General features: G+C 37.8%; 1 protein-coding gene across 4 annotated transcripts in view; it reads right to left on the bottom strand.

Moving 5' to 3' along the window:
- Positions 1–12,474, bottom strand: part of LOC149186835 (Polynucleotidyl transferase, ribonuclease H-like superfamily protein) — a 294,393-nt gene that overhangs the window by 145,544 nt on the left and 136,375 nt on the right. For all 4 annotated transcript variants that reach the window (XR_016255721.1, XM_089411161.1, XM_089411159.1 and 1 more), the window contains exon 4: positions 4,347–4,423. Coding sequence is in view for 3 of the 4 variants with exons in the window: in XM_089411161.1 (XP_089267287.1) it covers positions 4,347–4,423 (77 nt within the window). In the remaining variant the exon portion in view is untranslated. The remainder of the gene's footprint in view (positions 1–4,346; positions 4,424–12,474) is intronic.

Here is a 12,474-nt window from a genome sequence, read left to right as displayed (position 1 = left end):
AGGAGAAAAAACTAACTTGGAAACGCAAAGAATGAAAGATGGGCAAGTGCAAAATTTGTGGCGAAAAATGGGCTTAGTGGTTACATCTTCATGAAGGAGAAAAAGCTAACTTGGAAATGCAAAGAATGAATGAGGACAAGTGCAAACATTGTGGCAAAAAATGGGCTTAGTGGTTACATCTTGTTGAATAGTGGTACAATTTACTTATCACGCGTGAGCGAAAATGACTCCATTTCAAGCTCTGTACTGTTATGAACCTCCGAAATGGAAGGACTTTGCTATCATCAAGACAAAACTTCCAGTGGTTAAAGACCAGTTAGAAGAAACCCAAAAAGTCGTCCAAACTATAAAAGAAAATCTAAATAATGCAAGAAATCGTATGAAACAGCAAGCTGACCGAAACAGAACAGAGAGAGAATTTGAAGTATTTGTTAAACTTCAACCTTACAAGCAATTGTCCTTAAAACAAAAGGGAAAAAACAAATTGGCACCAAGGTTTTATGGATTGTACTAGATCAACAAAAATATCAGCCAAGTAGCATACAGTCTAAGCCTTCCTGATAAAAGTCGTGTTGACAACATTTTCCATGTATCCTGCCTTAAAAAGGCACTTGGCGAACACCAATCAGCACAAACAACACTTCCGACTTTAGATGACGAGTAATCAAAAAATAACCGATCAAGTGGAAGGACTTACCAGAAGAAGAAGCTTCTTGGGAAACAAAAGCATTTTCTCAATAGCACCCGTCGTTGCGTATGCTTTGAGGGCAAAACATCTTTTGAAGAGGAAGGAAATGTTATATAAAAAATAATCGAGTCTGTAATTAGTAATTAATTAGGCAAAGGGCATGATCTTTTCACCAAGAGGCACTCAAGGCAATATTTAAGCCACGGGCCTCCCACATTTGTAATCATCTTTCAATTTATCAATAGTATATGTACTTATTCAGAGTGATTCACTCCAATGAGAATATGATGTTACAAATGAGAATGAGGGCCTGCTTATATACCCTAGGCAAGTACTCCTTCATGTAAGGTCATGTCCCATTTAGACATGCCTCTTCAGTACTAATTACTAATAAACTAATCATTATTACATTTATCATCATTATTTATATATTTATTCATAACATAAGTTAGTTTATTTGCTTCATCTTGGTATTATGTTTTATTACATGAATGTCCGTGTGCTAAGTTAGTTTATTTAGCATTTGCTTCATTGTCCTTGTTGATGTAAACACTTCTTCCAAGTATTTGAGGAATAGAGATAGTTTTCTCTTTCCCTTAATCATCTTGAAAATTTAAGAAACTTGATCTCAAACCCTAGGGAAAGTTAGTTTATTTTCTCTAGCTTGTTTGAATCTTGTTATCACTCAAAGGAAAACCTAGAATCATTTCATTTTTAAATTCCTTATGACCTAGCTAGAGAAGGCACTAGTCCATCTCTTGTGGCATCCACCTGAATTAATAAAAATCGTTTTCATTTTGTTTTATGGCAGACTAGGGTATATTTACAGCGAAATCTAATATTTTCAGTATTTAATGACCTTATCGATCCATGTCCTAGGGTTAGACATTGTTGAAAAGTGTATTGGATAAGTGAAATTGTTATTTTACATGCATTTTTCAGCCATTTTCTAGGGTTGACATCAAGGTTTTATTTGTTGTTATCACTTGCTAACCATCAAAATTTGTTTTAACCTAGTTCTTAGTTTATTCCTTAATTTAGCCTTCATTTTCCATTGCTTATTCATAATTTTCTGAGACAGATTTGCTACTGTCATAAACTTTTGAACTACTGCAATTCGCTGATTTAAAACCCTTGTTTATGATAGTTTTGAATATTTCTTTGTTTGGTGTGTTGGGGAAACCTATTTGAGCCTCTATAGGTCAACCATAGCCTTTAGATTGAGCCATAGCTACATTGAACCCAAATCTGGAAATTCCCCTTTCATCCACTTCAAACCCTCATTTGTGACACATTATCATTGTAGGATCCTTTGGGAGCACTTAGCTTAAGTTCCTTGAATTACTTGATCCCTAAGCCCTAAGCACAAGCCTCCCTTGTGTTGGACTTTTTCCATCACTAAAACGAGGGGAGTAGTCACTGAGCTGACACTGGTGACACTCCCATATTTTCCATCACTAAAACAAGGGGAGTAGTCATTGAGCTGACACTGGTGACACTCCCATAAGTTGCACATGGTCTAGATCACTTAGTGAGTGTTGGAATTTCTAAGTCTAACTGTTAGAAACCCTTCATGTACTTTTCTGATTTATTTATGCCTACTTGTTCTGATTAATTAACAAGTTATTCACCATGTAAATACTGAAAATAAATACAAGTACATACTCAACACATTACAAATCATCAACTAAAGGAAACAAAACAAGCACACAAGAGACACCGTTGTTTTTGGACCAATGTCCTCGGAAAAACCCAATGTGGGAAAACTGGTGCAGCTATCTGAGAGTTTTAATTATTAAGCAGTTTCAGAATACAATCTGGGTGCCAAAACCGTCTCACCCAATAGAGAATAATCTCAGCAGTAGTACCTCTCAGTCGAAGATGGATGTTCCGGCTAAACCCCCAGATAAACACTCTGACAGCTCCCAACGCCAATCTGCCCCACGAAAAACCCCAGCGTCAGCCTCTAGGGACTGCGTCAACCCTTTTCGGCTTAGCATCTGCCCACCGTCACCCTAGCTCTACGTGCGTCAACCCTTAGAGCCTCTGCGTCACCCACGCTAGCTCTCTGAGGCACTGCGCAACTCCTAGCTACCTCTGCGTGAGCCCTGGCTGGCTCTGCATGAACCTCTGGCTGGCTCTACGTCCCTCTCTCCCGGCTTCTGCGCTAATCCTCCTGGTACTATCTCTGCCTCTCTGCTTCTGTATTCATTACCCCTCAACTGCAACTCTGATCACTCTTTCGACTTCCTCAACAAACCCTACCCCAGAAAATCGAAATCTTGATCAACTCGGTGTGTTCTCCAAGTGACCCTCAAGCCTCCTTTTATACTTTTCTCGTTGACAATTCAACGGCCGAGATTAAGTCCCTAATCAACGGCTAAGATTAATTTTGGCTTGATCCATGACTTTTGAATTTGGACCCTTCTGACACAGTTTTATATTAATTCACATTAATATTTTATTTTCCCTAAGTTTAGACTTAGGAACTCCATTAAAAATATTGATTATTTTAATATCTCTCAAACTGTTTAAAATCTGCACAAACCATTTATGGGTATTGGAGATCTCATGTGCCTTAGCCTCTCCACCAACTTTTGAGGCTAGAGCACATCCGATGCTACCCCAAATCAACAATGAGGCTTTGCACTAGGTGCTAGATTTTGCTATAACAAGTATCATCCACAAAATGTGAAGAAGTGCCTGAGAGTTTCCCCACAAGGCTTTCCTTGGAAAATAATATCAACAAAATACTCCTGAATTTTAGAGAACACATATATTATTCCATATATTTTGTTAGCTTCATTTTTATTTTGTAACATTAGTACTTTCTGTCATGTTGACAAGTGTAAGAGAAGCGAACATTTTTTCTCAGAAATTGAACATGATTCAGACTTTATGATCATTGGTGTCCCTAACTTCATTTTCTCCTTATTGATTATCTTCACAGGATTATTTCAGAATTACAATTATTTTTTTTATATACACAACATAACGTTCTGTATACATTCCATTCTTCATGCTAAAGTATTATTTATGCCTCTCTTTGTGTTTCATGGACATGCTTTTCAAATGTATCTTGTGACTTCACCCAAAGGGCACAATATAGCTCTGAAAACTCACATAAGTAGTTTTAAATCATGCAATAATCAATCAAGCCATCAGAAAATCCATCCCTGTACGTGAAAAAAATCCCTTTGTACAGTGAAAAGAGATGCATATGTGATAGTGACAGATGCAATCTAATTTGCTATGATGTGGAATGACATCTGGCCATGTAAAAACATAGACACGGACAAAAGCAATACATACACAGTTAAAACAATGGCAATAATATAAATTTATTTTTAACAAACAAACAAAAGTATAGCAGTTTCCCATATATGAGTCACCTCACAGACTAGTCCTCAACATTTAGGTGAAATAAAATTAAAGAAAACGGTTGATGCTCAGTCTCAGGGAACAGCACTGGATGAGATTGTAGTAAGATCTTGCAACAAACATGAGAACAAAAACGGTGAGAGTAAATTACTCAGCACTCTTGTTTCATCCATTTGAAGGATTACAATATCTGTGGCAATTTCAAACTGATGAAAAAAAAGCATAGTGCACAATATGTAAATTTATTCCTAAGTGCATCAGTCTGTGCAGTAACTACCTCAACTGTTTTATCCAATTGTCCATCGGTAATGATACAAGCAATCTCTAATATTCTGTCATCCTCAACTTTTAAACCTGGAAAAGCATGAAAATCCACGATAAACTTCATTTAGTCCAAAATCAACAAATTGATGATATAAGACTAAATGAACTGAAATTTTAGACTGAATGCAAAAATCTGGAATTGCATGTATCCCAAACATCTTGACTCTTGACAGTAAAGAAGATAGCTTCACAAAAACCATAAATAATTCGGATGTAAACACATGGAAACTTTACAAATAAGGTGAATAGTGCTAGTATACAAGAATATCACACCCAACAAAAGACAAACTCACAAATACTTAAGATAGTTAAGGCTTAAGGCCTTTGCATTTGAAGTTTGGGTATCTAAATAAAAAATCTGACCAGAAACAAATCTATAAAATCACCAAATAGAAGTTTAGACTGTGAATTTAGGAGTTACATGATTGTCAAATCATGACTCGTATCCCTTCAGCTCTTCCGGTTAGAAAATGTAACTATGTTTGGTCTTCATAATATCTTATGTAATATTGATTTTATGTATTTGATGTCAAGAGAAAAGAAATTTTATTATTATTATTTTTGTACCATAGGTTTCATGCTATAGGTGATATTATGTATAGGTCAAGCACCCATTGTGTGCATCCAAGGCTTTGTCATGAAGTCAAGAAGTCAAAGAAGTCATTGTCATATGTAAAGACCCTATTGGGCATCATGTATCAAGTCAAAGAAAATTTATTATGTGTCGAAAGTGTCAAAAGACTCCCTCCAAGAACAAGTCGGCCTACAAGAAGACTAGTCGTCCTAGCAGTGACAAGTTGGCCTCATTAGGGTTGTTCGAACATCACAAATAAACCTATATATAAGGAAGAACTCGACCTCATCAAAGGATCATCCAAGCAAGTTCGTTGTAGTACAAGAAAGGCAAGAATAACCAGCGAAGAAGAGGAGAAAAAAGAGAGAAAAGAAATCAAAGTTTTAAGGATTGTTTTAGGGCTACATCTTCCCACATGTGCAAAAGAATTAGGGTATTATCTTATTGCAGCAAGACCGAATTGCAGACCTGCCAAGAGAAGCCAAAGTTTGGGAACAAAGAGATCAAGTTTGCAAGCCGATTTACAAAGGAAGAAGATACACACTAAGTGAAGGAGAAAGGAGCCTTAATCTACCATATTCCACCCACATATGCGAGCTAGGGTTTCTGCAATTAGGCCAAAAATTGCAGTCATAAGTTGCAGGTCCGAAATTGAGGTCGAAGGAGAAGTTGCAACAGTTTTGAAGCAAGTTTGACTTGGGTTGACTTTGTGAGAAGCAAGTTCATCAAGGAGAAGTTTGACTTGGTCTTGGAGGGGTCTTTGTCAAGGTCTTAGGTCTTGGAATTCATCATTTGAAGATTCTATAAGAAGAGAAGAATTCTTCTGGTTTTTCCTCTCAAAGGGAGAGGTTTTGGCCCTGGCTTACAGCGTACATTTTGTGTCTCCGTGTCTCATTGATCTTCATTGTTTGGTAGATGTTCGATGATTAGAACACAATAATAATCAAGTTAAAGAAGAAGCTAATTACAAGTACATCAAGTTAAGTAAAAGAACATCACAAGCAGTTATCAAAATAAGAGAAATCACCCTAATATAGCTGTCCTAGATTTCTCAACATTTCCTTCCTTTCATATAAATAAAGACATCACAATAGAGTTACAACCTAAACAAGAACCATATATAATGTTCCGCTCTTCATCTCTATCTCTAATAATAAGCCCCTTCAAGTAGCTCCAATTTGTTGAGAAAAATGATAACCACACACACGAAGGTTGATGCTTCTCTATTGTTGAGAAAAAAGGTACCAAAGAAGTGTTTCCTAGGCATTTATCCTTTTGGCCTAAGAAGACACATTAATAACCTTTTTGTCATGTGACATTATGAGTTTTATTGATGTCATGGAGTAAAGTCACTTTATGAGGTGGTACATGTGCTAAGTACTTTTTAATAAAGTCACTTTATGTTTTAAATGTGACTTTAGGGAGAAAACGTACAATGGGACTTTTATTATTACTCGGGAGAAGCAGAGATAGGGATAGGCACGGTGCTCTTCCCATACTTAGCAGTAGGTTTAACCGCCTGGTGGGAGCTCTTTTGGCAGAGCAAGTCGTCATGACTGCAGAAAGGCTCTCTTTATTGGATTCGAGGTTCATATTCCGTGGAGGTGGGGAAGGAAGAACCCCAATTGGCAGGAAAAAACCTGTGACCCCCTGGGGCTATAGTGCACTTGGAAAGAAAAGTCGGAAGAGAAATAGATACAGTGATGCTTCAATCCTTCGTCGACGTGAGTAAGAATGGTTGGATATCCATAAAAAAAAAAAGGAAAGAAAGGTAATTGATCGGGCAGTCATCCTTTCAAGATAGCTAATAGCTCACTGGTCCAACTCCGAAGCACCACCTACTCATTTCTCAAATGGTCAGCCGCATGGGCGAAAATTGAGCCATTTAGGTCCTGGGGGCTTAACAGGGCGAACTGCTAGTTTTCGGACACGGGATATTCATCAAGTGAATTTATGAGAGAAAAAGTGCACATGTTACAAAACATATTAAAGTGACTAGGAATTCATTAAGTGAGGGGGACCACATGAGAAAAGGGGTCAAGAGAGGGAAATGATCTCTACCCTTGATCTAATGAGCTGAGATTTAATCTCAGCCATTAGATCTCTAGGGTTAGGTTTCTCTTTATTTAGAGAAGACAAAAGGGAAAAGGCAAAGCTCATTCATTATTGTTCATGAGTAGCATTGGAGAAGAGGAGAAAGGAGAGCGTGGAAGCAAGAAGCAAGGAGAACAAGTTTGTGAGTCTAAGGAAGAGGATATCGAACACCAAAGAAGACCCTGAATTGTCTGCAGGAGACTAGCACGACTCTTGAGATTTTCGGGGTAGACTTGCAGGTTGAGTTTACAGTGAATGTTGGCTGAGATTCAAGCCAGAAGTTAGCACAGGTTTGTGGAGAAATTGCGTGTGATACTCAATATATTTCCTTAGAGTCTAGGAGTTCTTCGAACCTCAGATTCCTCTGCTGCAGTACAGTCATCAAGGCCAAGAATATAGCTGATAGTCCACGTTGTGTTTGGAGTTTGGTTGAGTATGACTCTCAGCTAAAATCATGGAGGATAAGGGTAAGAATTGGCATAGAAATTGAGGCTTGTCCCTGCACAAATTTTTGGGTCTGCCAACGTGGAGTTTGAGGCTCTAGAAGCGTGTTTTTCTAGGCAATATTGTAGCAGAATGTTCTGCCAAATTTTGTTGTACTTGGCACGAGAATCAAGGCATTGTTAGAGGGTTTTTACTCACAAAAAAGGCAAATATCAGTCAGTTTATGACTCTGTGGGGGCTCAATTTTCTATGTAATTCTAGCAATGACTTCAGCAAGCAAAAAGGGAGATAAGTTGCCTTTATCTTTGATGTGTAAAAATTTCCTCAAAAGCAATTAAAATCCTCCTTTAGAACTGGTTTTCCCTTTGTGGGTTTTTCCAGGGTCATTAGACCAAAAATAACTGTGTAACAAGTGTGATAAATTTGTGTGTGTTTGCTTTTTATTTTCTTACATATCAGCTGGAAAGTGAATGGTAGAGTCGCTCAAAAGTGTTTCAAATAAATTAGCTATAAAAGTTTGATATCAACTAACATTCATTTGGGCGTTTGCGAGCATTAAACGTGTTAACCACTCAAATTTCATTAAAAGATTTGTCAAAGACTCCATGGTCAGAGTACACCTCAGATCATTCCAGCATTGTCAGAACAGTTAGAATTCCAGAAATTACAGAGCATTCTTCTTCTTCTCATCAATCTATCATTCAAATCCTTCAGCCCTACAGGGATGTTGTAATGATTCTAGTATGGTGAAAAATGGTCATGTAAAAGGCCTCAGTAGCTTAGAACTTTACTAGCAAGTGAATTCACTCTAGGGAGGTTTTTTTCCTTAGCTCATTATTTGTGTTTTTCGACGCTTATAATCAGTTTAAGTTTTTCTCCCAAATATACCCCAAAGCTAGAGTGTAGCTTCAAGGTAAAGTCTTAGGTGAGCCGTAGTGTCTAGAGTTAATGTATATTACCATACTAGATCATCTCTAAAGTTTTGCAGAATTTGGTTGAGTCTGAGTGTCAAATTTTAATTGTTAAAAATTCTCCATTAGACGGGATTTTTATGTAAATCTTGATGTAAAATGTAATAAGGATTGTCTATAGAAGTTGTAGGGGGTATGAGTACTCAAAACTAGACCTCTACACCTCAAATTTCTATTGAGATACACTTTAAGGGTCAAAAAAAACGTATTACCCCTCAAAACCCATTTTTTTCCAATTTTTGGCAAAAACAAGCAAATAAATTGGCCAAAAAATAAAATGAGAGAAAAATAAAAATTGTCGTGGAAAATGATAACAAAATGAAGTGGACTTTCCCAAGAAGTGAAATCAAGTCAAAAAGTGATGAAGACTCCATAAATCAAGGAACTTAACCACCAAGAAAAATTTGATGGTCGAAAGGCTCAACGACTGGTCCATAAAAACGCATTTCAAGAGGAGGATAATTCGAGTTCCAAAGATTCGATGGGGTTTTGGTCAAGATGTGAGTTGAGATAAATTTTGAAGTGGTCCAAACCACTCCAGCATTCAATTGCCACCTCAACCAAGTACCATTTGTTGCAAAACGGCTCTCCTTCCTCAAGATTTACATAGCTCATCACGGGTTACAATTTTTTTGCTTGGATCTAGTCGTTTCCTCAAAGGACCAAGACGTTTTCACTTGGAGAGGGATCACCTCCCATATTTTTTCTATAAATTGGAGCCCTGACGCCTCATTGTAACACATTGTAAAACAGAGCTACTTGGCTAAGCGAAGCTCTGCAAAAATTTTGTACTGGAATTTTTTTGATCTAATAAAGAAAGACTTTGGGGGCACATGCTTTGTGGTGTTATTCTTTTGCTTCTATGGTAATATTGTTCAAATCTTTTTGTGCTTAATGTTCTACACTATCTGATCTATAATTTGTTAGTTTCATATGCCTTTGGGATTAATTTATACAAGTTATCTTGTGTAATTTTTTGGATTGGAAGACCACTCTAGATCTAGAAGCACTAGTGGGTTTTTGGTTGAACCCCTAGCCTTCTTCATTGTGTAGTCCAATCCCTTGTGGATCTAAGAATATCTTTTGAAGTGTCTAGAGATCTATAATTTTCTGAAGCAAATCTTGAGTGTTGGGTAAGTTTTTGGTTGAATGAACCAACTCTCAAGGGATAGAAGTGGAAGAACCCACATCAATTTCTCTCAAGGGCTTATCATACGATTTTTTTATTGCAAATATTATCAATTCTAAGATCTACTTCTTTATATATGCTCTTTAATTGAATAATCTAGCATTTTAATGTTAGTTTTTGTAGCATCGGATGGTATTCTAGTCTCAAACTTAGTGGAGAGGTGAAAACACGTGAGTTCTCCAAAACCCAGAAATCATTTCTAGAAATTCCACCTAGAGATAGCTCAATTAAACTAATTGACCATCATTTAAATTTTTCCTAAGTCTAACTTAGGAAAATTGGTTAATTAATAGCAATTAACTGAGAAAGGTGAAAATTCTCTACAAACTCACACGGACCAACTTGGAGATAATCTCAACCATCGATTAAGTTTTAATCTTGATCGTTGGAGTCCCAACTGGAGATTAGAAGAACAGGTCGATGGATATATAGAGGAATACACCAGTTGCGGATACTTAGTGATCTAGGCAATTCGATTTTCCAACACAGGTGATTTAGCAGGAGAGATCAAGTCAAAGATCGAGTAGCAGGTGGCAGAGGGGCAACATAGAGATTTTACGGAGGAGTTTCAAATTCTGCAGGAGTCCAAAAAGGAGGTTGAGTTTCAACTACAGGAGGTTACACAGGGGTTTGCACAGAGCCTCATATTAGCAGTTCGATTTGGTTGAGGGAAGGTCATTTTAGGTGCAGAAGGCCAGGAAAATTTCCAGAGGGCCTAGCCAAAGACTTCCAACAGCGAGACAGACAGGACGTATAATTCAGAGGGAGTTCTAGGTTGAGCGTACAAGGGACTATGTAATGCCTGTGCAGGGGTGGACGCAAATATTTCTAGGAGTCAATTTCTGAGCCCAGACTGAGCTGGGATTGCTTGGTCTAAGGGTAAATTTCTCTCAATAAATTTTGCCAGTATTTCTCTTGGATAGAAGCGCCAGTTTGGCATCATTTTATTGTACTAAGAATTTCTGCTGCATAATAATAATAAAACCTTCACTATTGCACCGGTTTTCCCACATTAGGTTTTTCTGGAGACAATTGTCCAAAAATAACGGTGTCATTTTTATGTCATTTTCATTTTGTTTTCCGTAAACAAAATAAGTTGCATGATTAATTTATCAATTAGAAGATTTATTTCCAGTTGTTGCATTTACATTTGTCAGCCATCGACAACTTGGGAAGATGTTATGGAGACAAAGTTGGAAAACACCTTTCTCGCTAAGAGGGAGTGTTAGTTTTTGTAGCATCGAATGGTGTTCTAGCCTCAAACTTGGAAAATCGATAAATCAATTATGCAGTTTATTTTGTTTATGGCAAAATAACGAATTATTCACACTACAATTTCTTCACCAAATAAAATACTACAGAAGCAAAAATAGGAACTGACAAAGACTAGTACACACACATAAAAATGATACTGTTATTTTTCGACAATAGTCCCTGGAAAAACCCAATGTGGTAAAATCGGTGCAGCAGTGAGGGTTTTATTATTATGCAGCAACAAAAAAGTTCAATAAAATGACGCCTAACTGGTGTTTCTACCCAAGAGAAATACTGACAAAATTTACTGAGAGAAATTTACCCTCACACCAAGCAATCACAGCTCAATTTGAGCTCAAAAACTGACTCTCGGAAATATCTGCGTCCACCCTTGCGCAAGCATTACGCAGTCCCTTGTACGCTCAGCCCAAAACTCTGTCTGAATCAAACATCTTGCCTGTCTTTGCTGCTCGAAGTCTCTGGGCAAGAGCTCTGGAAATTTTCCCGGCCTCCGACACGTGAAATGACCTTCCCTTCAACCAAATCGAATTGCCTCTATGACGCTTTGCACAAACCCCTGCGCAGCTTCTTGTAGTTGAAACTTGAACACCTGTTCTAACTCCTCTGGAACTGAAAACTCCTCTGGAAAATCCCTATGCTGCCCCTCTACCACCTACTACTCGATCTCTAACTCGACTCTCCCATTGAATCACCTGCCCTAGAAAATCAAGCAATGTAGATCACTGAGTATCTGCAACTGGTGTATTCCTCCATCTACCCATCGACCTCTTCCTATAATCTCTAGTTGGGAATCCAATGGCCAAGATGAAAACTTCATCGATGGCTGAGATCATCTCCAAGTCGATCCGTGTGAGTTTCTACAGAATTTTCACCTTCTCAACTAATTGTTGTTAATTAACCAATTTTCCCAAGTTAGACATAGGAAAAATTTAAATCATGGTCAATTAATTTAATTAAGTTATCTCTGGGTGGAATTTCCATAAATGATTTCTGGGTTTTGGAGAACTCATGTGTTTTAGCCTCTTCACCAAGTTTGAGACTAGAACAACATCCAATGCTACAAAAACTAACACTCCCTCTTAGCGAGGAAGGTGTTCTTCAACTTTGTCTCCATACGATCTTCCCAAGTTGTTGATGTCTGACAACTATAGTTGTCTACTACTGTCCACCAACCACTGCGCTAATTTTGATTCATCTGCCACTAACTGTAGTTGAACCATGTTGCATCTGTGTTGCTGTTGACACTGCATTGTACATCCTGTATTGTTGCCAACTCTGCGTCTGCACTACAACCCAGCCAACACTCCCTCTCAAGTTGTTGTTGTTGCAACGATTGCATCTGAGAAGCATCCAAAATACCATGTCTCTCTGCTACTGAAATGGGTTCTCCACTATACCCATATGTTCTCTGAAACAGAGGAAATTGGCTCTTCCTACAACTTTCGTGAGTATGTCTGCAACCTGCTCTTCTGTGGGAACATACTTAGTTGGACTGCTCCACATTATACACAATCTCTGATGAAATGACACCAAA

This window comes from Pinus tabuliformis, chromosome 3_1, assembly GCF_031772625.1.
Source record: "Pinus tabuliformis cultivar Carrire ecotype Pingquan chromosome 3_1, CPIR1, whole genome shotgun sequence".
Lineage (NCBI taxonomy): Eukaryota > Viridiplantae > Streptophyta > Pinopsida > Pinales > Pinaceae > Pinus > Pinus tabuliformis.
The sequence above is the reverse complement of the archived record's forward strand: the minus strand, read 5'-3'. Positions and strand labels throughout refer to the sequence as shown.